General features: G+C 36.1%; 1 protein-coding gene across 1 annotated transcript in view; it reads right to left on the bottom strand.

Annotated features, from left to right (window-relative positions):
* Positions 1–26,731, bottom strand: part of LOC120526619 (spondin-1) — a 558,899-nt gene that overhangs the window by 152,396 nt on the left and 379,772 nt on the right. Inside the window, exon 9 of the mRNA XM_039749784.1 lies at positions 1,388–1,528. Coding sequence (XP_039605718.1) covers positions 1,388–1,528 — 141 coding nt within the window. The remainder of the gene's footprint in view (positions 1–1,387; positions 1,529–26,731) is intronic.

Here is a 26,731-nt window from a genome sequence, read left to right as displayed (position 1 = left end):
AGGACTCTGTACTACCTCAGTCCACATACAGGGTATTTAGAAAAAAGTGACTACCCTAGGATCGATCTTTAAATCTTTTGAATATCTGCTGCTTTTAAATCTGCGTCAAAAGACACTACTACATATAGTACCATTGTCAATGAATTTGTTAAATTTTGCAGGACATCAAATTTACATGTGTTTGGTGAGACAGCTGACTTGGGAATTCTGTCTTAATGTGACGCACTAAGCTGGATGGCCTTTCTACATCACAAGTACAATTTGGAAACACCACAAGTAGCTTCATCAACTAGCAGAGCTCTTTGAATCTCAATTGCCCTGTCCTCACAGATTTTACTTTAGACAGATTCACCCAGAACTCATCAACTGGCACATTTGTGTAGTTTGGGACCGGTCCTTCAAGGTTAATTGAGACATAATACAAAAGTGGAGCTGTTCTCTGGCATCTGCCTCAATCACATTTGGAAATCTCTCTGCCAAAGTCAAAATCTGCTTTGGATTCACCTGATCTTGTATTGACCAATGACAGATTTTTAAAGATTTTGTCACTGATTGGGAACTTCTTCAATATTTTTTGAAAGCTCCAGACATAGAATGCTCTGGCATCTTTAAAGAACTGCTCTCTTGCACTTCCTCGCTTAGCAGCTGCCTCCTTATCAGGTACCCAAAAAAAATTCTTTTCAGCTGGACAGTGAATTTCAGGGTTGCTCACATCTATCTCCCGAATGTTCTGTTCTCTCAGTGTCTTTGGTTCAATGAAACTGTTTGCTATGTCATACAGGATGACACAGATGAGGGCAGAGCATGCAAAGTGCATATTGAAAGTGCTTGGGTTGGGATTTGAACACAGGATGTCACATTTGTGAGGCAACAGCACTAACCACTATGTTTTCAGTTTTTTGTATTCTTTTATTCGTAATAAAAATAATAAAAACAGCATAATTATTACAATTATTTATCTGACTGATGCTTTTTGTCAAGGTAGTTTCCAAGATCAAAATATACAATATTTCACGAGTCATATCCTCAGGATTACAAAGTGATTTGGAGGTGTAATTAATCTAGCAGCTTTGAGCTTTAAAGTGCATTGTTTTAGCTACTACACCATGCTGCCTGCTGAACATCTTTACATACAATACATATAATTCATTTGTATGTTTTCTTCATATTGACTGATATTGTAAAAACAAATTAGCCCTTAGGGACTCCTTTCTGCTCATTCTGTGCATCAAAATAATACACCTAATGATTGATATTTATCTTATCACTCTGCTAAGAGGATTTAACTTCAGCTGCTCAAACAATCCCAATTAATACAATGACACTGAAGCAGTCACTTAAGCTGTTACACACACTACCAAATTCAATGAGATGAAATGCACAGTACCTTTCTTGCAATCCTTTCAATAACGACTCTTGCAACAGACGTTATGGGCCCTCCTTCTGGGTCATAAAAGGGGCTTTGAGGATGATCTAGACTTGTCAGTGGTCTGATTTTTTCTTGAGGAACAGTAGGCTTATTGGGTGACTAGAAGAAAAAGTACAAAAGAAGAAATGATTAAATGAGACTTCTAATTGTCTTAGAAAGTTTCAGCAAAAAGTTCCTGGGAATACAAAAATGCAGTGTATTCGCTAGGTGTAGCTTGACACAGACACTAAATTTGTCTTGATTTTTTTTTTTTACTTTACAAATTTTCATTAAATACAATTTACTATAATATTCACAGATTAATGGTATGGGGTGTTTCCTATCTCCATATCCAGCACAGCATGGTGCCAGTTGTTATTCTAAGATATCTGTCTTCATGCTTTGCATCACATCAGTATGCCAATTAGATCTATTGTAATTACATAGAAATGTTCAAAACATAAATTGACTCTAACCATAAAATTGTTGGCTTGCTGGAAATATCTCTCCCGCTGAGCTCTATTTCGAGCTTCATAAAGACATTACTGAAAGGAAGTGGAAGACACCTCAAAAATCAATACATGTATCACCCTTTTAAAGTATGAGGCTGCTCTACCAGTGACACACATTTGTATCAGTGTGTTTGAAGTTCTGTGCAAAAATTGTTTTTCTGATTAATCAGTAATGGTCTTCACGCTTGTACCAGTATTTACATCTTACTAATTTCAAGCTTGTTTTTTATTAAGTTTGCAAATTCTGGGCTAAGTAGACTGTATCATAAAAATTTTCATATCTGAATATGGCCACAAATCATATTCTTTTCTTCTCTTCTAGTAAAATCATTAACAATGTTGAACATCAAATAAAGGAAATTCTATTTTTTTAAGGGGCCTTATAATATTACAGAGACTTGGTTTTATTCTAACTCGCTTATTTTTCCACTCCCTGATTTGACTTCTTCAATCAGGTTTTATAATTATGTAGCATTTTAGGCTTGCCTTCAGAAAGACATTTTGTTTTCTTGTGAAATAAATAACACATTTATTACAGAACAAAACATATATATCTAATGACATACTTATGAAGTACTTATGAAATGGAGTAATAGTTTTAAATTCCCTATTAAATATTTGTACAGGAGCAAGTCAATCATGTGAACTAATCAAGAACAATGCAGGACAGAAAATAAGAAAAAGGATACAGGTGGGACGTGAGGCACAATGTCGCTAACTTGCAGTCCATATGCTACCATATGTGTTATTGAGGGAACATTGCCGAACACTAATAAGATCACCCTTTCTGAGTATTATTGTAGTAGCCTATAAATGTGAAACACCATCATAGTTTTAACTGATTTTTTTCATAGATGAATTAACTTTTCAGTGAGGTTGGATGTTTCTTTGTCTGAGGGCAATGAGAATGATCCACTAGTGTTGATGTTTTCCCTTATGAAACCTGCAAATTGCCAAGAATTTCTTGCCAGCCGATGAACCATTTATCCATCCATCCATTATCCAACCCGTTATATTCTAACTACAGGGTCACGGGGGTCTGCTGGAGCCAATCCCAGCCAACACAGGGCACAAGGCAGGAAACAAACCCCGGGCAGTGCGCCAGTCCACCGCAAGGCATGCACACACACACACACACAAACACCAAGAACCATTTAATTTTATATAATTCTAAATCACAGAACATTTACAGTTTATTTGTCTAAGAATTTTATATTAAGATTTTTTTTTCACTGACCTGTACAAAAATATGGTGAGAATAAGGGCAGACTCAGTCTTATTTCAGAGAGATTTTTCAGATTTCCAGATGTAGTTTGTCCCAACTCTTATGTTTTAACATTTGTTAAATATTTTTTAGTATTATGTTTTTCAACTCTCAAATTATTATTTTTTGTCTGAATTGACTGTATCTTATAATTGCAGTATTCTGTTGTATTTATTACAAGAATTTATTCACTCACCTGTTTCCACTATGCATTGTTTTATTGTTATTCATTTAGTGCTTGATCATGTTTATATAATCTATATAAATGCTTCTGAAACATTGCTTGAGGTCCATAATGCTTATAGAACTCATCATTGTATTCTATATTTAATGTATTTCAATTAAGCAGAGAAGAATGTCTCATTAATTGATTATAATATATATTGTATTTGGACTTCTTGGACAAATTAACACCAAACATTATCTCCTTGCTACCAGTATGTTTGACCTTTAAGTTCACCCATAAGGTTGTAGAGTTACACTCTACTCAATTCACCTTCTTCTGGTAAAGAATTCTGTATAAAACATTTTATTTTATGCAATTGTAACTTGGAATCAGTTTCAAAAACCAATTAAGCTCCAACAGTGGTTTAAACCTCAAAATATATACTGAATGATCAGAAATTGCATGATTGTAAATATTATTGTGATTTTATTTTTTATTTATTGTGTTACTGCATGCAGAGACTTGCTGTAAATGAGCCAGTGCAGGGTTTGCTGCTAAAATAAACAAACAAACAAATAAATAAATAAATAAATAAATAAGGACTAATATTTCCTAAATAGTTTACAGTTCTGAGAACAATTAGTGATGAGAGAGCTCCATGGTGTTCCAAACTCCTAACTGAACTAGATTTGACAGGATTACAGGTGCTCGTCATAAAATTAGAATATCATGACAAAGTTGATTTATTTCAGTAATTCCATTTGAAAAGTGAAACTTGTATATTAGTTTCATTCATTACACACAGACTGATGTATTTCAAATGTTTATTTCTTTTAATTTTGATGACTATAACTGACAACTAATGAAAGTCCCAAATTCAGTATCTCGGAAAATTAGAATATCAATTAAGACCAATACAAAAAAAGGATTTTTGGAAATGTTGGCCAACTGAAAGGTATGAACATGAAAAGTATGAGCATGTACAGCACTCAATATTTAGTTGGGGCTCCTTTGGCCTGGATTACTGCAGCAATGCGGCGTGGCATGGAGTTGATCTGTCTGTGTCACTGCTCAGGTGTTATGACTGCCCATGTTGCTCTGATAGTGGCCTTCAGCTCTTCTGAATTGTTGGGTCTGGCGTATTGCATCTTCCTCTTCACAATACCCCATAGATTTTCTATGGGGTTAAGGTCAGGCGAGTTTGCTGACCAATCAAGAACAAGGATACCAAGGTCCTTAAACCAGGTACTGGTAGCTTTGGCACTGTGTGCAGGTGCCAGGTCCTGTTGGAAAATGAAATCTGCCTCTCCATAAAGTTCGTCAGCAGCAGGAAGCATGAAGTGCTTTAAAACTTCCCGGTAGACGGCTGCGTTGACCTTGGACCTCAGAAAACACAATGGACCAACACCAGCAGATGACATGGCACCCCAAACCATCACTGACTGTGGAAACTTTACACTGGACCTCAAGCAACGTGGATTCTGTGCCTCTCCTCTCTTCCTCCAGACTTTGGGACCTTGATATTCAAAGGAAATGCAAAATTTACTTTCATCAGAGAACATAACTTTGGACCACTCAGCAGCAGTTTTGTCCTTAGCCCAGACGAGACGCTTCTGACGCTGTCTCTTGTTCAAGAGTGCTTGACACAAGGAATGCGACAGCTGAAACCCATGTCTTGCATACGTCTGTGCTTGGTGGTTCTTGAAGCATTGACTCCAGCTGCAGTCCACTCTTTGTGAATCTCCCCCACAGTTTTGAATGGGTTTTGTTTCACAATCCTCTCCAGGGTGCGGTTATCCCTATTGCTTGTACACTTTTTTCTACCACATCTTGTCCTTCCCTTCGCCTCTCTATTAATGTGCTTGGACACAGAGCTCTGTGAACAGCCAGCCTCTTTAGCAATGACCTTTTCTGTCTTGCCCTCCTTGTGCAAGATGTCAATGGTCGTCTTTTGGACAACTGTCAAGTCAGCAGTCTTCCCCATGATTGTGTAGCCTACAGAACTAGACTGAGAGACCATTTGAAGGCTTTTGCAGGTGTTTGAAGTTAATTAGCTGATTATAGTGTGGTACCAGGTGTCTTTAATATTGAACCTTTTCACAATATTCTAATTTTCCAAGATACTGAATTTGGGACTTTCATTAGTTGTCAGTTATAATCATCAAAATTAAAAGAAATAAACATTTGAAAAACATTAGTCTGTGTGTAATGAATGAATCTAATATACAAGTTTCACTTTTTGAATGGAATTACTGAAATAAATCAACTTTGTCATGATATTCTAATTTTATGACCAGCACCTGTATAAGGGTGGAATCATCTTTAATGTGTTCCTGAGGGCTAGGGAAACGTCTGCCAACTATACTGGAGCGATTATTGTGGCTAAAAAGGTGACCTGAGCTGTGCGTCAGTAATTCCAATCACTGCACCACTATGCCTCCATGATATCAAAGAAGAAAAAGCATAGTCAGGGACGCGCAAACATTTATTTCATCAAAACAAAGTGGAAATGCCAAAATCACAGAGAACAGTTGGAAAAAATATGTAAGTTATTTTATGTTGATGTATGTGATAAACTATTGCTTTGTGTGATTTTCAGAAAACAGAATGGCAGCAGCTCACTGTCCCTCTGCCCCCTCACAACCACTGCCACACAGGCCAATGCACGATGCAACAGATGTTTTATGTTGATTTACATGAGAAACTATTGCTTTGTGTGTTAAGAAAAATATTCAGCCATAGGAGAAAAGGAAAAAAAAAATCAGATCTAAAAGAATTAAAGGCAGAAAATTCAAAGTGGCGTGTCATGATCGAAGCCACCGGTTCGTTCTGTTTTTTTGAAGTCGCACTGAAGGCTCTCCAAACTGTCTGTGTTGATTCTTTGTACTTTTCCTTCTATCAAAAAGGTAAAGGAAAGATACTTGTAAATAGTAATAAACCTTTTTTTATTATTATTACTTCACAGATCCTCCTGTGTTTGGGTGGGGGATGTGGGGACAGGTTCTTTCAAAGTTTGTTTTCATTCTCCACGTGGCTAAGTACACATGTATAGGGCAGGAGCCTTCTTCTCTTAGACTGACATGGAACTTGAAGATCGACCTGCACATTTGGCGACAAGCAGAGATAACTTGTTATTTATACTGTATACAGTATATTTCATAAAAATAAAATTTGAGAACTTGCATTATTTACTTATATAAGCTCCTTAAATTGAGTTCACCTACTGTACACAGTATTAATGTGCATTTGTTTTTATGGAATGTGTAAAAAACTGGTATGGATACTGATGCTATAGCAGTTCATCAGCTGCCTTAGCACCTTTGGTTTCCATTAAGTCTACATGTTCTTTTTATATCCGCATGAGTTTTCTCTGCTAACCCAGAGATTCCCCAACCTCACCCCCATCCCGGTTTAATTCTGCAGTGTGTGAGCCAGTTGACTAGAGATACTAACTGTGTGTATGCGCAAGCTTCATAACCAGTCTGGAATGCAAATACTCAGCATTATATAACTGGGGGAGTTTCGTTCCCATCCAATGCTGGCTGTTACAGCTTTGGCGAATGTTGAGCTGGCCTCACAAAGCATTATGGGATGCTGGAAAAAAAAGTTCTGAACTGGCTGAATTATCGGTAAATAATTCGACAAACAAGGGTCGACTGCAAACACTGCAAATTCCCTGTGAATAACATTTTGGGAAAAATTTGCTGATCAACACTAATAATCATAAATTATATTTATCATTTATTTTTTATTTACATTTTATTTTTAGCTTTTTAAATAATATTATTACTTTGCTTTACAAATCAGATATCTTTACAGTTACTGTATGCCCACTTCAAGAAATAAGTTGAAGGTATAATTTGCATGTGTAATAGATTATTTTAGCAGGCAAATAATGTGTAGCTAAGTTTCATGCTCAGATGTACAAAGTTAACATTCTTTCATTTTCCAAATCCCTTATTTAAGTACAGGCTTACGGGATGGCTGAAGCCTGCAAGGAGTGAACCAACCCTAGAAAGGGTACCAATCAATTACAAGACTATCCCTTAAAAGTTGATTAAAAATAAGTTGAAATCAAACTTACACCAAAATCTATCTAAGAATAATTAATGTGAATTTCTAATTTTTGTTAATGCACCACACACATACACACCCATTTACTAAAGTTTCTTTGAAAAGCAAAAAGTACACCACTTGGCATGTCGAATTTGGCTTTCTAAAGATAGGAACGGGAGGACAACAAATTTAATTAAGCAAGAATTTTAATTAGATAATGCCATCCTATTTCTGAAAACATGCATTGTATATCATAGGACTCCTCTGTGGCATGTTAAACATTCTAAGATTCTCAGGATAATTAGCAGTTAATTAACTTGCTTTTGCAGTTTGTTTTCTAAGATTGCCCAAATTAGAACAACAATGACACTTTTAAATCTGTGAAAAATTTTAAGAAGATTATCTTTTAGGAAATGTAAGAAATGTCATACAGCGGAATGTTTGACCTTGAGTATTAGTCTATAAAAATGTTGTTAGGCTTATAATGTGACGTGCAACTGTCCTTCTTATCGTATCTCTGAATCTGCTGTATATACGTTCAGTATTAGCAAACTGTGGTGAAAATTATTTTCAGTATAAAAAGTATGAGTTTTTTTTTTCATGTTATTACCCCATCATTGTATTGTATTATATAAGGGACTGTCTTTAATACGGACTATATAATCTAAAGTTAAGCAAAATGACAACTTTTATTGGCTAACTAGAAAGATTACAATATGCAAGCTTTCGAGGCAACTCAGGCCCCTACTTTGGGCATTTTTGAAATGTTAGTGGTTTTACATTACAATATGGTTGCAGAGTTCTGTTTCAAAAGAGCTTCATGATGACCAATTGTACACAACGAGGAAAGGCCCAGTTGCTTTAAGTTCTGCAAGGCTGTAGTAGTGAGTACTTGGCCAGATACCTCATGTGATCGTAATGTATCTTTCAGACTCGGCTTGATTACATCTTGCCTGAAGAAGGGGCCTGAGTTGCTTCAAAAGCTTGCATATTGTAATCTTTCTAGTTAGCCAATAAAAGGTGTTATTTTGCTTAACTTCTTACTTTATCCATAATGGCTAACATCGCACAACATCCTAGTACTACAGGGATAATCTAATAATTAGAAAGCATTTGTCTTTATTGTCCAACATCTGGGTGTAACTGGGTGCAAGCATTAATACTGTATAAGAGTCAACCAAAATATTTTGTCTGAAAACATGTGAACAATAAAGAACATTCACTTTTAGAGTATGACTAGATCTTAATATAAATGCTTTTGGTATTTAATAAAGAAACTATATGAAATATGTTTTTCTCTAAATAGAGGATAGTCTTGAGTCATAAAATTCAAGATGGACGTTTTTTATTAACATCAGACTGGTAGAGCTACAACATGAGCTCAACTGAGCTCTTTATAGCAAGACTGACTAAAATTAATAGGGGAGCAGTGTATCATTTAGGTTCATTTACATAACATATTCAAATATATTTGAATTTACACTAATCAGCACACAGATAAATTATTTGTTCTAGTAACATCCTTAACGTCTTACATATAATCTAAAAGTCCTTAATTAGTTAAACATATTAAAAGTCTCAGGTAAAAAATGTTAATGTTTTCTGATCTCCAGGTACTGGTGCAATGAAGTCAGGATGTCCTAGTTTAACAGGCCAGCACTTTCAAGCCTTTTACAAAGTCACAGGATACATTTTTCCCCCCAAAAAAAACCATCACAACAAATCATCATTGTTGCAAAGAAATACTTCCTTGGCTCAATAAAGGTATCAAACAGAAATGATAATCTCACTGAGGCTCACTTTGTTTTTTAACTGTGGTTTCCTCTTGTACCTATACTATATTCTGGTTGGCAAATTTGCCTAGTTATTATCAACTTAGTATGTGCATGTGCATGACAGGCTCTTGGACTTCCTGACCAGAATACATTCTACACATGACAAATAATGTATATTTTTCAAAAAGTCCAATACTCTTTTATGTCAGGAAGACAAGTAGAAGAAAATGTTGCTCCCGTTTTAACGGAGCCAGTAACTGATATCTAGATGATATGTACTTGTGAAACTATTCAGGATTACAAGGTTTAGAGGTTGTTAATTAGATTAAAAAATCATTATAAGAAACCACGAGGCCTTATTTACTTTGCAGAATATGAAATTAGTCTAACCATGATTAAAAGATAATAACATAGCCGACAGTGTTTAAGTTTCAAGTACAAAGGTTGGAAGATCAAATGTTAGCTTTCAGAGCTTCCTGTGATCTCATCAATAAAAAATTCTAGATCTCTGGCAATTAAATTCTAATAATAATTATTATAATATTTGATATGCAGTCCACTAAGAAGGGCAGTGTGTAAAAAAGTAATCATTAGTAGTGCAGCATAATGAAAGCAGTCATTTTCATTTCATAGACATTAATGGATTAATCAATCAATGGTATTTTTATATGGTGCCTATAACTGTGAACAGAATATTAATGAGAAGTCGAATACAAAATGAAGTTAGCTACCACTGAAAAACAAGCTGTAAAACGGGGAACATCAAAGGTCAATAGAAGATCTGGAGTTTTAGTCAATCATTCAGAACTGCCACTCGTCAACAACAGGTGTCCCTACATAATGTTAATGAAATTTCAATAAATAATTGTGTTTGCAACACTTTTGGATCTTTAATAAGAATTACAAAATCAAGAAAAGATGGAGGGAATGCCAAAAACCTATACAAGGTATAGCATTTATATAAGTGATTAAAGTGATGTGATCCACTTATATAGAAAGGATAAGAAAGGAAATGCTGCTGCCATCATATGTGAATCAGAAAAAGATTACGACCCCGTAAAAATGACCAGAGAGCCATCGTGCATAGGCAATACTCATAACGAAATGGATATTTAGAGAACATTTGAGAAAGAGAAAGAAACAGCTGAGTTTTAGACCTGAGATACCATAGGGTAAATTGCCAGGTCACACAAAATAGCACAAGTACAGCTTAAAACTGTAAGAAGCAACTCAAGCACAAAAAAAAAAGATCAAAATGTCTCAGTGGACGCAGATGTTGTGAAAACAAGACTCAGAGAGAAGAAGGAGTACTGCACAGGAATAGACAAGGAGTGCTATACTGTAAATGTTACAGAATCCAACCATTTTCCAAGTAACACACAGTAAGTAACAGTGAGGCAAGTAACAATTTGTTGTTTTTTTTAAGCAATATCAATGAACAAAAAAAATTCTGATACTGAACAGGTTTTTATGCAAAACTCCATAGGCATATGTAGAATAGTTACCAGATTAAAAATGCATACAGTTCAGTACTGTGACTGAATAAACATATAATGAGAGAATTTGCAATACAGCCCATATAACAAGTTATGGTGGGGTATAGCTAAGCATTAAAGGTGTATGAATGTAATGAAATAAAATCCAGATATTACAACAGTGAAATGCTTATAGATTTATACATTTTGTTTACTCTCCAATGCATGGTTTGAAAACATGCTTAGATACAGATATCCGTAAGCAGGTTCCTACACCCTTCATATAAACAAATCCAGTAACTGTACATTTTGAGATGTTTTTAATGAAACAGCACTATTTTATGATTAGTCATCTTGTCTACTTACCAAGACACAGACCACTTAGACAGCACATTTGCTTTGTTGACAGACTAAACACATTATTAAGATGGATGCAAGGAAAGGGAGGAATTCCCAAAGAACATTTTGTTGTTGTTGTTGTGGTTTTTGTTTTGCAGTTGTAGCATTGAATTTAATGAGCATTCATTTAGTAATCATCAAGAGAACTGTTGGGGGCATTTAACAATCAGTACATGGGATTTATTGTTAATCTTTTCTCATGCTCATAGGACACATACAGGCCCTAAAATGAAACACAAGTATAATAGCAGGAATCTTATATTCCTTTTCCCCTTTTTGTTGTCTTTTTTTTTTTAACTCTGTGTTCGAGTGCTAGTCTTTCCCAGCGTCCTTTCCTTAAATTAGTCAAAGTTTGGATGCTTTGCTGTGTGCATCACCTTCTTTATAAATTCAATTATTTCCAATGCAATGTCCCACATGCATGTGTGATGCTTTGCCTAACATAACTCCATTTCTGCAACCACAAAATTGCAGCACCAACTAAAAACATGGAGAATGCTAAAAATTAAAGTAAGAAATAAAAATGAATAAACTCTCAGAAAATAATGCATTCATGACAATAATGTCACCATAATAACACAGTGTAAGTAAAAAATTAATAACTTTGTGAAACAAAAGCATATTTACGAATGAATAGATTCTTAAAAATGAGTTGTAAAGCATAAGTGAGCCTGAAATTCAACTTTGAAATGGGGTTGGGGGGAGTAATCCCCCCTTAAAGTTAACAGTTGGAATTTCAGACTCTTTGGGGGAATGAAAATGAGTTGGAGGTGTCAAAAACAGACACCTTAAAAAGCACTTTGATATTAATATTGATATTAACATTTCTTTCTGATGTTTACAGTACAAGTAACTTGTTATTTTTGTGATTTTAAATATTTCTTTATTTCTGTAGGTGTAAATTTCCACTCATGCTTAGCCAAAAAGTCGTACTTACTAAGGATAAAGTGTGTAAAATGAGATTATACAAAAAATCTAGACAATGTAAAATAAAAATATTCTGAGAATATTAATAATAAGAGCCTGGAAGTTTGAGTGCTGATAATTTAAAAAATCTGAGATATTTTATTAAAATATAGTTAACATATTTGAAGCTTAGGTAGCACAGTGGAGCAGAGTGATTAGCCACTGCCACTTTACAGATTCAGCATATTAGGTTCAACTTCAGAATCTTATCTTATCCGAGTTTGCATGTTCTCCTGTGTTTCTGTGCTTTCCTTCTTAGTACTCTGGTTTTAATTTGAAAATTTTGAAATGGCTCCAGTGTGGGTTTGTGCCTGAGTGAACCTCTGATGGATTGGCACTCTGTCCAGGCCCTTTTCCTGCATTGTGCCCTCCCAGTACTGCCAGAATTGGCTCTCACTCTATGCTCTTATGAATCTGAGTAAGTGGGTTTGAGAATGACTTTGACAGTTATTAGATTGCCAGTGAAAATAATTGCTTTGACATTACCATGAATTGTTCAAAAACTAAAGGACATTTCTAAAAGACCATAAGAGAATGTAAAGGTGAATAGTGGTATCTTATGGAAAAGTGCCATACAAAGTTTCCATTTTTCTGATGAATGCCCTTCTTTACAGAGTTACAAAGGTGGCAGCCATAGCCATGAGTATATCTACAGCAATTTTTCTAGTAAGTTATCCTTATGCATTGTATATCTTTTTGTAAATGTCACTGATTTTGCTATACAGATTCAAGTTTAAAGGCTGTCATTTAACTACACTTTACAATTACAAGTGTCTAAGTGTCACAATGCAGCCATAAATTGGCAGCAGGCAGTTCATCAAATACGAAGAAGCAAACCGAAATACATATTCACTGTAAGTTTCCTAAATGTTTGTGCTGATTTGAGTGTAAGTTTTACTTCACATGACAATTTCACAAAGTTTATCCAAATTCCTTAAAAAGCACAGTTTAAATGAAGTCAATTGCTGCATGTTTCAGCCAAAACTAACTGCTACAGGAAGGTGACATTGTACGCATTTCAATTTAATAAAATTAAAAAAAATGTAAAATGTAGCTGTTATAGGTAACAGATTAGGCACAACTATAAAATAGTCATTTAAAAAAAGATGCTGAATATTCTTACAACAACCAAGAGAGATTGTCTACCAAGTAAATATGTGCAGGAAATTTGCACATTAAAAATTCAGATTTGTGGGAATTATTATTTGTGCAGGATGCGTAGAACCCTGTGCTAAATTTCAAAGATCTTCATGTAAAATCAGAGTATGTCTCAAACCAAAAAACACATTAATTAAACCTTAACATTTGATTACATAACTTTCTTACAGAGAGGCTACAAAATGTGCGAGTCGGCAATAACACCTCTAAGACCATCACATTGAGCACAGGGACCCCACAAGGGTGGGTGCTCAGCCCGTTGCTCCTTACTCTGCAGACCCACGACTGTGTACCAATCTACAGTTCCAATCACATTGTCAAGTTTGCGGATGATATAACCGTTGTTGGCCTCATCACCATTAATGACGAAGCCAACTATAGAAACGAGGTGAGCCAGTTGGTCAAGTGGTGTAAAGACAACAATCTCTTTCCGAACGTGGGTAAGACCAAAGAGACTGTGGTCGATTTCAGGAGAAGTCATCCACAGCATCTCCCACTGACCATCGATGGTGTAGCTGTGGAAAGAGTGAGTAGCACCAAGTTCTTGCAGACGTACATCTCCGAGGACCTTTCCTGGTCAGATAACACCACATTACTGGCCAAGAAAGCTCAAACCTGCCTCTACTTCCTACGCAAACCGAAGAGAGCACAAGTTCCTCTCCTCATTATGTGCTCTTTCTACCGGGGCACAATCGAGAACATCCTCACTAGCTGCATCCCTGTATAGTATTGAGGCTGCACTGCCTCCTGTAGGAAGTCCCTGCAACGCATAGTGGATGCGGCCAGTAAGATCAATGGTGCCCCACTGCCCTCCCTCAAGGACATTTTCCACACCTGCCTCACCCGTAGAGCCATTAGCATTGCTGGGGTCTCTTCCCACCCCTTACATTCCCTCTTCAGCCTCCTCCCCTCAGGGAAAAGGTACCTGAGCCTCCGGGCCCATTCCACAAGACTGTCAGACTGCTTCATTCATCAAGCTCTCAGGATGTTGAACTCTGTCCACTATCTTCCCCCCTTGCCCCTGGAACATAACAAGAGTCATTATCTACCTAGTACCCTACTTCAGCTGGTATTATAAAAAGACTCAATATTACATCTGCTGCTGTCTGTCTTTTTGTACATCTCATAAGCTACTCTATCTATGTACCTTTTCACTTTTTACTGTAAGGGGCTTTTGCACTACTGTTTATTGCACATTGTACTTAGGTTTATTTTACAAGTTCTAATTTTATTTATCTTATATGTTATGCTTATACTTTTTATCTTTTATATTTTATTGCACCACGAAGATGAGAGAGAAACAGTATTTCAATCCTTCTGTATGTTCTGTACATATATTGAATTGACAATAAAAGGCTATTTGATTTTATTTGATTCAAGCCAGTCAAAGGATACTATTTCAGTGTCAAGGATAAAAGTTAATTATTGTTATTATTATTATTACTAGCAGAATACCCGCGCTTCGCAGCGGAGAAGTAGTGTGTTAAAGAAGGTACGAAAAAGAAAAGGAAAAATTTGAAAAACAACGTAACTTGATTGTTAATGTAATTGTTTTGTCATTGATATGAGTGTTGTTCTCATATCTATCTATCTATCTATATATATATATATATATATATGTTGTTTTCATATCTATCTATATATATATCTCTATCTATCTATCTATATATATATATGTTGTTTTCATATCTATCTATATATATATCTCTATCTATCTATCTATCTCTATATATATATATATATACCCACGCTTGGCAGCGGAGAAGTAGTGTGTTAAAGAAGGAAAGAGAAAGAAAAGGAAACATTTTGAAAATAACGTAACATGATTGTCAATGTAATTGTTTTGTCACTGTTATGAGTGTCGCTGTGATATATATATATATAGCAAAATACCCAGCTTAGCGATGTCATGTGTTAAAGAAGTTATGAAAAGAAAAGGAAACATTTTAAAAATAATGTAACATGATTGTCAAAGTAATTGTTTTGTGTATTTGGCGGCAGCGTCACAAAGTTTTTTTCGTCTAGCTGCATCAGAAAATGTACCACAACGTCTGACATGCCTCCTTTTTAGTGTTTTCTCACAGCTTGGATTGCTGCTGTCATATATATATACACACACACACACACACACACACACACACACATACATACATATATATACACATACATATCTTCATATCTACATATCTATATACATATCTACATATACACATATATATATATATATATATATATATATATATATATATATATATATATATATATACATACCTATCTAGGTGTATAGCTTTGGTCACTGAGTGCAAGGGAAAAATAATAAAATATAGTCTATAAGTTATTAAACAGTAAAACATTAACGTTTTAAGAAGTACAGGTACATTGAGCACTACTGGAGTGGTTTCAGGTAAACTACATTTTAAAGACTGTGTAACACAACAGGTAAGTAACTAACAGCAGCTAAAATGTATATGGATCATCTCTCGGTAGTTGATCCCTTTTGAAAGGCGCTACACGACGGCTGTGGTATAGAAATTACATTTTCTATGTGAACGATCAAATTTGTGCCTGTGGTAATGTGCCTTACCGGCATTTAAAGAAAATTAGTTTTGTGTCCTCTGCAGTGTTAAGAGAGAAAGGCTTTGGTTTGGGATAAAAGGAAAAAGGTGTAAAGAAAGGAAAGTTGCCTTTTTCTTTTATATAGTATAGAGAGATGTGTTCGCTGACGTTATGATCGCCTTGTGTAGACTGGTGAGACGCCCCGCCATTAATCGGCTGTGATGGCACTGTCAGTCCTCCACTCGTGCGTGTTTTCATAATCCGAGGTGAGGACCTCATAATCGTATACGTGCAAAAGAAAGTGTGAATCGCCTTAATATTATTTTGCCGTGGTGTAGAAAAGGGGTCCCGTGTTTGCACTTGTCTGGGCTATAGCGCAGGGGAGGATGAAAAAATTAAAAGTGCTCACTTTGACTTAAAGCAGAAGCGCAGTCAGCGTCTCAAAGGCGGCACAGCTATGCGGCGCTGGCTGCTCGACTTTGCTGGGCAGGAGACCACAGTTTTGCAGACACGTTCATGATATCAAAAGTCTCAGCGCTCTTTGGAGGTCATTCATATATTATATATATAGCAAAATCCCGCGTCTCGCAGGAGAAGTAGTGTGTTAAAGAAGTAATGAAAAGAAAAGGAAACATTTTAATAATAACGTAACATGATTGACATTGTCATGAGTGTTGCTGTCATATATATGCCTGCCTAAATAAGTCACCCTCGCTTTGCTCTTACTTTATTTACCATTCATTTAATCATGGCTATTGGCGGAAAAATTATAAAATGGAAGGAGGATGGCTTTACCAAAACAATTATTGATGGCGAATCGATTATTCATAAAGCTTGAATTGGTGATGTTTTTCTGTGTTAACCTCATATTTTTCAGACTTCTTCTCAAACTAAGGTGGTGCGAGGATAAAATGAATCGGGATGCGCTGATCAATGTAATCGTGTACAGTACCAGGAAATCATGCATTGACAAAAGCTCCCTTTGCTTGTAATGCAAAGTGTGATTAAATGCATTATTTTTTAACGCGTTATGGAGCACATGCATCGAAGCTTCTCAGCTGTGCTTGTGCTAAGAAAAGGACAGATTTTAAAAATAACGTAACACGATTGTCAATGTGACCTTTTGTAAGTAGTGTCTGGAGGATTCAGTGTGGAGAAACTCTATAGAGACAGCGTGTGTATTAACTTGTGGATTTTTCTGTGAGTATTTGGTGGCAGTCTGACAAAGTTGCTTCGAAGACGGCATTAGCGAGCTCAGCTCAGACCGAAATTAGATGAATGGGAGGGAGATGATGACGTGACTCCCCACCCGCCTTAACTGTCAATCCCCACAAACACAGTCTCGGAATTTGCATAAGCACACCCCTTCACCTACAATTTTAACTTAGTTATAAAGTGATCAAAACTCTCGTTTATATCCCGCGTCCTCTCATTAAACTTGTATCCCGCATTACCTGTGGGCATGTGAAACGCCAGCGTAGCCTGTCTATGAACTTAGTTTAAAGTTTAGGTTTACACCTTGCTTTCTTTCCGAGGCAGCAACACTCATGAATATGGTAGTATATGTCACTCGCTCGCTTCTTATTGTTTTTCGCTGCGTTCTCAATTATATAATGCATGTTTTCTTAAGCGCTTTTTGCAGGTCTTCCTGGTTTTCTACGCACTGCGTTGACAATCAGTTCACGTGATTACGTGGGAGGCGTGATGATGTCACACGAAACTCCGCCCTTCCAGCTCAACTCCATTACAGTTAATGGAGAAAATACCTTCCAGTTATGACCATTAGGCGTAGAATTTCGAAATGAAACCTGCCCAACTTTTGTAAGTAAGCTGTAAGGAATGAGCCTGCCAAATTTCAGCCTTCTACCTACGGGAAGTTGGAGAATTAGTGATGAGTGAGTGAGTGAGTGAGTGAGTGAGTGAGTGAGGGCTTTGCCTTTTATTAGTATAGATTATTAATAATAATAATAATAATAATACATTTTATTTATATAGTGCCTTTCCCATGTTCAAAGATTTCAAGCTCACAGAGTCATCCATACCACCAATATTAAACAGTCTTTAAATGCATGCTTATTTCTTTCTGCATCTTTTGAAATATAATATCTTTTCACAACTACTTTTTATCTGGTCTCTCCAAGATGAATACTTGTCTGGATTAGTCATTAAAAACTTAGCCAGACATGACGGTGTGATGGGGTTTAAAGTCTAGAGTCAGGACGGCAGATGGAGCAAAGGATCTTAGAGAAAGGGACCCCGATTGAGAATTGAGAAAGTGAGTAGAAGATAGAAATATGGGGGTATTGGTTGGTGGGTTTTGGGGAGGGTGCTCTTCAGAGGTGAGCAAGTGGACATCTGAGAGACAGTGGTTCAAACAACTGAACGCATAGGCACAGACAGGCAACAGAATTTTCTTTACTTCCATTCTTTTCAACAAGTAGTTTATTTTTTTATTTTCATATACTTTATTAATCCCAGAGGGGAAATTGTCTTTTCTTAACACCTTTGGAGATCAGAGTGCAGGGTCAGCCATTGCACAGCACCTCTGGACTAATTTTCAGGTTAAGAATCTTGCTCAAGGGCCCAACGTAATAGTATCTCGGGGGTATTTTTCGTAAGTGGATTACTCGTTTAGATGGATGTAATTGTTGATGATTTGGCATGATTTTGGATTTGTCGGTTTTTTAAAACTCTTGCTGGATGTGTTGTCATAGCAACTCATCCAAATCCTCATACATGCTCGGAGCAGGTTTGTTCTATGTAAACAAAGATTAGCTCACACACTTAATTAGTGTCCGTACATGGATTTCATTCAGTCATGGCTTCACCGTTCATGAATGAGCGACCAATTGATATTGGTGCGCAAATTATAAGAAGAGAATTTCATATAGAGAGGGTTTTGCGCGATGGGCAAGATCCTTTATTGCTCCCGGAGGAAATTCTTTTCTAAAGATACCGCTTTAAGCCGGGGGGAATATTGTACCTCAACAATTTATTAGCACCTTATATTCGAAGTCGGACTCTCACAACCACACAGACAGTATGTGTTGCTTTGAGGTTTTTTGCAAGCGGCACTTTTTTTATATACTGTAGGTGATGCGGAAAATCTATTTAAAAGTGCAGTTTGTCAGGCAATTCGTAAAGTCTGTTTGGCTCTGAAATTTTTCCTTCGGGTTTTCATAGAGTTTCCTGGATACCTGCGTGTGTAGACAATAAAAGAGGCGTTTCATGCCATTGCAGGTAGGTAATACACAGGCAAAAACACCCACAGTTCCATAAAGAATCTAACAATCTGCCTAACATTCTCATTATCAGGGATGATTTCCTCCTGATGAATAATCAGACACAGTGTCTTCATCAAATATTTGACCTTCGTCAATATCTCGTTGGTCAGACACAGGTTTTAGGGATATGACATTCCTTGCAACTGACCCAACAAAAAAAAAAGAGGGCTATATGGAACACAGCTATGGCACACATGGAGGACAAATATATGCAATGACCATCCTTTACCTGAAATGAAGTGGCCACTGCATCCTGCCACTGGTTCTGAGGAGGAGCTAACCCCTGGAATGCCCTCAGAAACAGGGCGATGGGCATTTTGCTGGAGAGCCAACTCTACTGCAGGGGTTAGGTCTGGACCGCGTGGACCTCCACCTATTTTTTGCTTGTCTGCCTTCTTATTAGCTTTAAAAGGAATGTTTTTTTATATTATATATGATTCTTTATGTCAACAATTCTTTAAATAGTTATATACTAATATTTACCAGTTTGAAGTATATTCTTGTACTTCACTTTAATCTTTTCCCATGTTCTCCTTGTGCTCATGTTTGATTTGGAATTATGACATATTAAATAATAATTAATCTGACACATAGGAAATTAAACAATGCACACTACTTATGTGTTTAATTTGTTGGCCACTTTTTGCCAGCTGTCTTTTCTGGTTTGGGCTGCTTTTGCAGTGTTATCCATTGTGCATATTAAATCTTGAAATTCCTGATATCCTTCAAGTAAAAGGTCCTGCTCCGCTTGTGTGAAAAAAATGCGCCTATTCTTTCGTCATTTTGTTACAGCCTATCAATGACTTGCTGATCATGTTTTCTAGACTCAATATATATGGGCTTTTTAGACAGCGCGGGCGAGCGCAATCATCTCGGATGATTAGATCCAGCTAGACTAATCTACTACACAGCTGTGTTTGAAAAACGGACTTATCCCGGATGAGTTTCACCGGCATTAACTCATCTGATCTCGGATGATTTAAGCGACGTACGGAAAATACCCCCCTCTTCTAGCAGTAACAAGATTTGAACCAGCAACCTTCCAAATACCAGCACAGATAATTAGCCTCAGATCCACCACTCCACCCTTGTCGTGATTTTTGTATTTTTGAAATAAATGCGTCATGTTTGAAATCACTGGCCTTCTTGGCTTTATTCTAATTACAATTTAAACTTTTTATATTCATTGTGCAGGCCAGGCAGACAAAAATGCTTTTACAGGTATCAGCTATCACAGATCAGACAGGACACATAACAAAGCAAATTACAAGGTTCCTTGGGCAGCCTGCTACATAATGTGGTCCATGTGTATTTTCTGGGGGCACAAAGGGTGTCACAATTAGGTCTTCTCAGGAGTGTCATATTGTGGAAGCAGATCTAACCCGAAGCCTGTTAAAACAGACTGAAAAACCCATCACACTCCAAGAAGTGGGTTTACCATTTATAAATCCCTAACTACTTGTTTTTCCTTGAAATGTGTTCATGTACTATATGTAAATTATAAAAATGTTTCTTTATGAAGAAGCCTTAAAAATACTGAAACGCTTCCAAAACTAGCTCAGAAACAGCAACCTGTTGCTGGAACTACTCTAATTCTCTGTTAACTTTAAGGGACAAAAAAACTAAAATAAAAGTCTAAATGTAGTATGACAATATTATTATTTAGTAATTTAATTATTTAAACTGAAATTAAACTTTCAGTAAGATAATATGAATAATTCAATAAAATAAAAACAGCAAGTGTCATATAATTCTGTAATGAGTTCTTTGCCTGGATTCCAAGAGGTTGATATGCAAATATTGGACTGGTGTTGTGGTAAATTAAGGGAGGACTAAGACTAATCAATCCTCTAGAAAATTCCAATGTATGATAAGCTACCATTGCCTTACGTTAACACACAATTAAATAGTAGATTCTCCACAATGAACATTGCAGCCAGTGTAATTTTTAAGGCCTTCAGAAATGGTCATTGCCCACGAAGGATTAATTAAATAAATAGCAAACAGTTAACGAGTGATTACAAGCTATCCATACCAATTTATTTACACTGAATGCGTAAGCATTAGTAGTACTGAATTGGCACACAACTTAAGTGTTATCTTTAGCACTATTATATTTTTCAAAACACACATTACAGCCTTTGGCATAGAGCCAAATTCATGGGCTACACCTGCAATAGCAGTTTACAATGTTAACCCAATATAATGTATATTTAGCGTTTTCACATATTAAAAAAAAATCTGATGCCATTGCTGAACATAAAACATCCATTGTCTGAAGAAGTGAATCCTTTTTAATACTATATTCACATTGCAGCTAAATGTGACTGTATCCTGATTTTTGCTTTGTATCTGATTGTTTTTTTTTTATGCTCAAAATTATTTTGTGACTGATCCAAACCTGATAGAAGAAGAGATATCTATCCTAAATGTGCCCCACATACACAAAATGAAAAAAATAATTCTGTCAGACAGATGCTGGTTTCTGCTCTGGATTACATTGTTTTAGTGCAGAATGTGAAATTGTTAAATTTGTGATAGCAAGTAAGAGAAACAGTAAATGAAAGACTAGAGCTGTTGCATATTTATTACTGGCTACACTCTGTACACAGAAACAAGTATTGGTGAGAGTGCAATGGGACAGGTTTGGATGCAAAACAGTTGTTGTGAAAGCAATATTGATCTTGTCTGAAAAGTTTTGATGGTATTTTTTCTTAATCACACTTCTTCAAATACATCAGGTCTGTGTCACATACAGTATAAGTAAAAAAATAGATATGGAGCTGCAGTCTGACCGTAGCCTTTTTTTGGTTTTAAAAATCAAGTGCATGAAACAGTGGTGTTCATGAAAAGGAATACCAATGTAAAACAAAAAAAATGACAATAATAATTCCACAAATTAAAAAATTATAATAAAAACAGCAGTGAAACTGTTTAGAAAAACCCTAAACACAGCAAACCCAGACCTGTACTAATTTCTTTTATTTTTTTGTTGTCAGTCCGTAGAAAAATGTTACACAGGTGTTCTACCGTATTTCAGACTCAACTGACTTCCCACTGATGTTAGTAACTATTCAAACAAATGTTTTCTCAGATATCAAATTTAATGGGATCCACTCTGTTCCTAGCCAATTTGTGGCAATTACTCTGAATACGCAAAAAAAAAAAACTAAATTAAATACACATTAAATTTTATCAGTGTTATTTTTATGGTTTTTATAAATTATAAAGATACTGTTTCACGTCTATAATATAAATATAAATTAATTACTAATGTTATCTTAAATTGCTTGCCTTACAGCCAAACTTGCAAGGATCTAGTTTTTAATGAGTTTATACATTTTTTTAATTGTCAAGTGCCTTTAATTAAAAAACACCTTTTACAACCCACACTATTCATTAACTATTTGAAACAGTCATTATTTTGTGACATGGCTTTAAATTAATCTATCAATACTGTTTTTTAGACACAGTGTATTTTTCATTTTTATACCTATGCCGGGTGGCAGTGAGAATTTATTAACTCCACAGCTTGAAGAACTTTGGTCTGAATTCTGTCACAGTCAATGCCTGTGTTGAGTTGGCAAGCCATTCCCATGTTACTTCTGGGATACTTCTGTTTCTGCTCACAGCTCAAAGACAACATTAAATGGTTAAGTATGCATATGGTATGGTATGTGTATGCCCTTCAATGATCTGGCAGTCCTTCCAGGATTAGTTCATGCGTTGCACCCAATACTGTTGTGCTAGGTCCTGCCTAACTCTGACCTTGTAATCGATTAAGGGGTTTTCAAAACATGAATAGACAGACAAATGGATATAATTGATATAATACATGCTAGTTTTATCTATCAACAAAGTATTTAAACACACTGTAATTATCATAATTTAGATTTAATTCATACATGAGTTAACTTTCAAAAAGTAATTATCACTCCTGTTAAAGAAATAATTTCAGATCATAATTTGATTACGTGTCATTTACTACATTCTGAGCTGATACATGCTTAATGAAGAGGCAGTACTGTAAAGCTTCTATATAACAGCAACATTTCGAGATTTATTAACATTCTCAGAACTTCACACATAAGTTTGAAACTAAACATAATACAGATCAGTGATTACTATCTACATCCTATATGTGAAACAAGCTTTAGATAAAGCTGCTCCTATTTAACTAAGAAAATTTACGTTGAAAGCAATTCACAATGGAGTAATAATACTATATACTCAACTAAATTAGAATACTGAAAATTTTGAATGTGAGCAGAGAAGAAAAAAGCTAAAATTCTATCAAGCTGCAGAGACAAAACGTTTTATTTTAAACTAATAGCTAAACAAAATGTCTGTACCATCTGGAAAAACTCTGCATAATAACAGGAGTATGTCTTGTTATAAAAAGAGAAAAGAACTGCAAAGCATTGGACTGCGGACTGAACAGTCAGCTCTCAAATCCATTGCTACTGGATCCTTGTACTTAGCATCAGGTTTTAGAGCCTGCTGAGAACATGTCAAGATATTTTGTACTTTTTGTCATGTTCTATGTCTTCTTTTGGTTTGTTTGTGCATTATTTGGTGTTAAATACAGTATGGAAGGCACAACTTTTATACCTGTGTAAAAGATTATTGTTTTTCTGATCATTTTGAAATTGCCAGACTTTTTATCTCTTTAGTTATAAGCATTTTCTACATTTTACCCAAGAAGGTGCCAGAGTTAATCAGTGATTTTTCCAGAATAGATTGTGAATGCGCCAGGTCTCCAAATGAGGTACTTTACAGGAAAAGTCAGGCTTTACATTCAAATGAAACTGAACAATTCATCTTAAAACTGCAACATTATTATCATTAACATGAAGAGAAGACTAGTAAGATTATAGCTCAACAAATCCATAAGCAGGAAGTTCGCAGTGCGGTAACAGAAACTACCAATGCAATAGGAGATAAAATGATTGACCATAAAAATATCTTACACATTTAAGTTAAGGAGTAATATAAGTCTTTATTTTCCACTCAGTATAAAGAAGGTGAGACACAATCTAAGGAGTTTTTTGATACGATACAAATGCCACAGCTCTATACTCCTCATGCTGAGGAACTTGACAAAAACCTATGACACTCTCAGAATTACTGAATACTATAAACTCACTCCAATATGGGAAGGCAGCAGGCTCTGATGGCTTCCCAGTTGAATCTTATAAAATAATTTCAACTAAGTTAGATCCATTTTATTAGCAATATTCATAGAAGCAGGAAAAAACAAAATTTAACCAGAAACGTTCTCACATTATTTTTCTTAATTTCATTCATATTTTTGTTTCTTTTTTTATTTCAGACAGGTACTGATAGATGAGCACATAGGGTCTAGTGTTTCAGGTAATCCTGCATAAGCAGCTGTTTTTCAGGCATGTGAGAGGGACTTTTGAAACTTTATCACCATCTCTTATCCTATTTTTTTGTGTCACTGTCCTCACTCAACTATATGACAACTCAGCAGTATCTAACATATTTATACATTGCCCAATGGTTGTGACAATAACAACCTTAACAGCATGACTGGAGTTTTCTAGGAGGCAAAATCAGGTGTGAAACATCCAAATTCTTCAGATTGCACTGACCAGGGGCCTCAAGTATAACGCCATGCGTGGAATTCGCACTATAACATGGCGTAAGCACAGGGCCGAAATGTGCTTACGCACAGAAAAATCCAGATGCACGAATCTGTGCGTATTCCAACTTCCACGTAATTCCGCTACATAAATCCCGGTCAGCATGAAAAGTAACGCTCGTGCACGCGCTTTATGTAACGCCCCAACTCCTCCCAGAATTACGCCTCTTTGAATATGCAAATCAATATAAATCGCCCTTAAGCTCAGCCTTCTGTGAAAAGACAATGGGAAAAGCACGGGGGAAAATCTAAGAATATCAGTGAATACCAAGTGGAGGCAAAGGAAAAACATACTATTTGTTTAATTAAACCATGGTATAATCAACAAAAGGAAGTTGATCGAGTGACATAGCGTGTTGGAGAAACATGAAAGCTCACGTTCACAAAGTCGCACAGTGCCGGAAATAAAAAAGAAGTCACATATGAAAGTCGCCGTGAAAAGGCAAGTTGTAGCCCACTGTCTGAGTGTCATATGAAAGCTTATTAGGGTACAGAGATAAAAAAGGCACACATAGTGGGGAAAAAGCACGAAATGTCAACTTCAATCTCGAAATTTCCATTTTAATCATGTAGTTTATTTTGTCATTAAAGTAAAACATCATAAACTTCACCTTAAAATCATTTAATGAACCAGTTTCTCAAATCACATCGTAATTAAAGTAGCACGTTAAATGCTTTGTTTTGTATGTGATCTTTTATGTGCTCTATGTGTGTGAATCACTACTTGCTTCTTAAACCGGCACTCTTCCTCCGACTGGACACAGAATCCATTACATACGTGATATTACAGCTCTGAATAACTAAAATACTGAGATGTATACGTGATATTTTCATGATGATAGGAGTTAAAGCAAGTTATTAAACATGGGTTTCACGGCGCAGTGATTGTGCGCGACCTTCGATGAAATTATTTATTGCAGCAGTACTCAGGGGCTCTAGGCTTGTGGCCCTGGGCAGAGAAAGAATCGGTGGCCCTTTCACCCGCCAATGTCAATATGGTATCTTATGCACGGCAGATGGCCACGTCCGTTGCGGACACTGCATAGCCGCCTCGTGCTCATGACACAAGCGTTTAACTTTTGTCGAAATTTGCCACTGCATTTTTAGCTGTGTCATTATTTTCTCTTTCTGTTTTATATTCAATATAAATTGGTGTGTCCGCCCCTGCAGTCCTTGCTTTTCTTTCTCCAAGTAACCGATCACCACACAATCAGCTCTGTAATACACGTTAAGCCATCTGTAAGCTTAGAGCATCGATTCTTCAAAACGTTTAAGGAACATTGAAATATCTTCATATTACATGTTTAATTATTCTATCCTTCACACCAGTTCCACTGAAGAATATAAATTATTTAAATGAAGTTAAAGTTTTATCTGTATAATATAATAAACATATTTTGCTGCATTTCATCTTAAAAAAGATATCATCATCATATGTAAATACGCGCTTTATAAAGTGGCACAGGTTGTGTAATATTATAACTGTAGTGCAAGTTTACAGTGGGGTGATTGTACTTATAAGTACAAACAGTTCTACAAAGAGCAATTGATTGAGTGCATTTAAAGATCTTGGGATGAAACTGTTTCTGAACCGCGAGGTCCGTACAGGAAAGGCTTTGAAACGTTTTGCAGTGGCTGAGACAGCGTGTCCTTGAAGCTGTATACCGATAATTCTATTTCCGATCAGCTGCTGCTGTGATTCACACTCAGATACAGTGATATAAATACTCCGAGTGGTGCAGTGAGAGTAATATGGAAAAAGATGATCCACTGTGGCAACTCCTAACGGGAGCAGCTGAAAGAAGAAGAAGGTGCAGTGAGAGTAACAACGCTAAAGCAGTTATGGCATTTGGAATACTATGGCTATTCCCTGGACCATTATATTGTTACAAGTTAATTACAATCAGATGCATTACATTAATAAACAATATACGGTTAGTTTCAGTGTATTTATAAAGCCGCGAAAATAAGGAGTAACCACACAGGAACAGTAGCATTGCTTTGACGCTGGGTGCCGCCAGTCTGCAAAACCGAGCGGAGAACTTGC

Source organism: Polypterus senegalus, chromosome 1, assembly GCF_016835505.1.
Source record: "Polypterus senegalus isolate Bchr_013 chromosome 1, ASM1683550v1, whole genome shotgun sequence".
In the NCBI taxonomy this organism is placed as follows: domain Eukaryota; kingdom Metazoa; phylum Chordata; class Cladistia; order Polypteriformes; family Polypteridae; genus Polypterus; species Polypterus senegalus.
The sequence above is the reverse complement of the archived record's forward strand: the minus strand, read 5'-3'. Positions and strand labels throughout refer to the sequence as shown.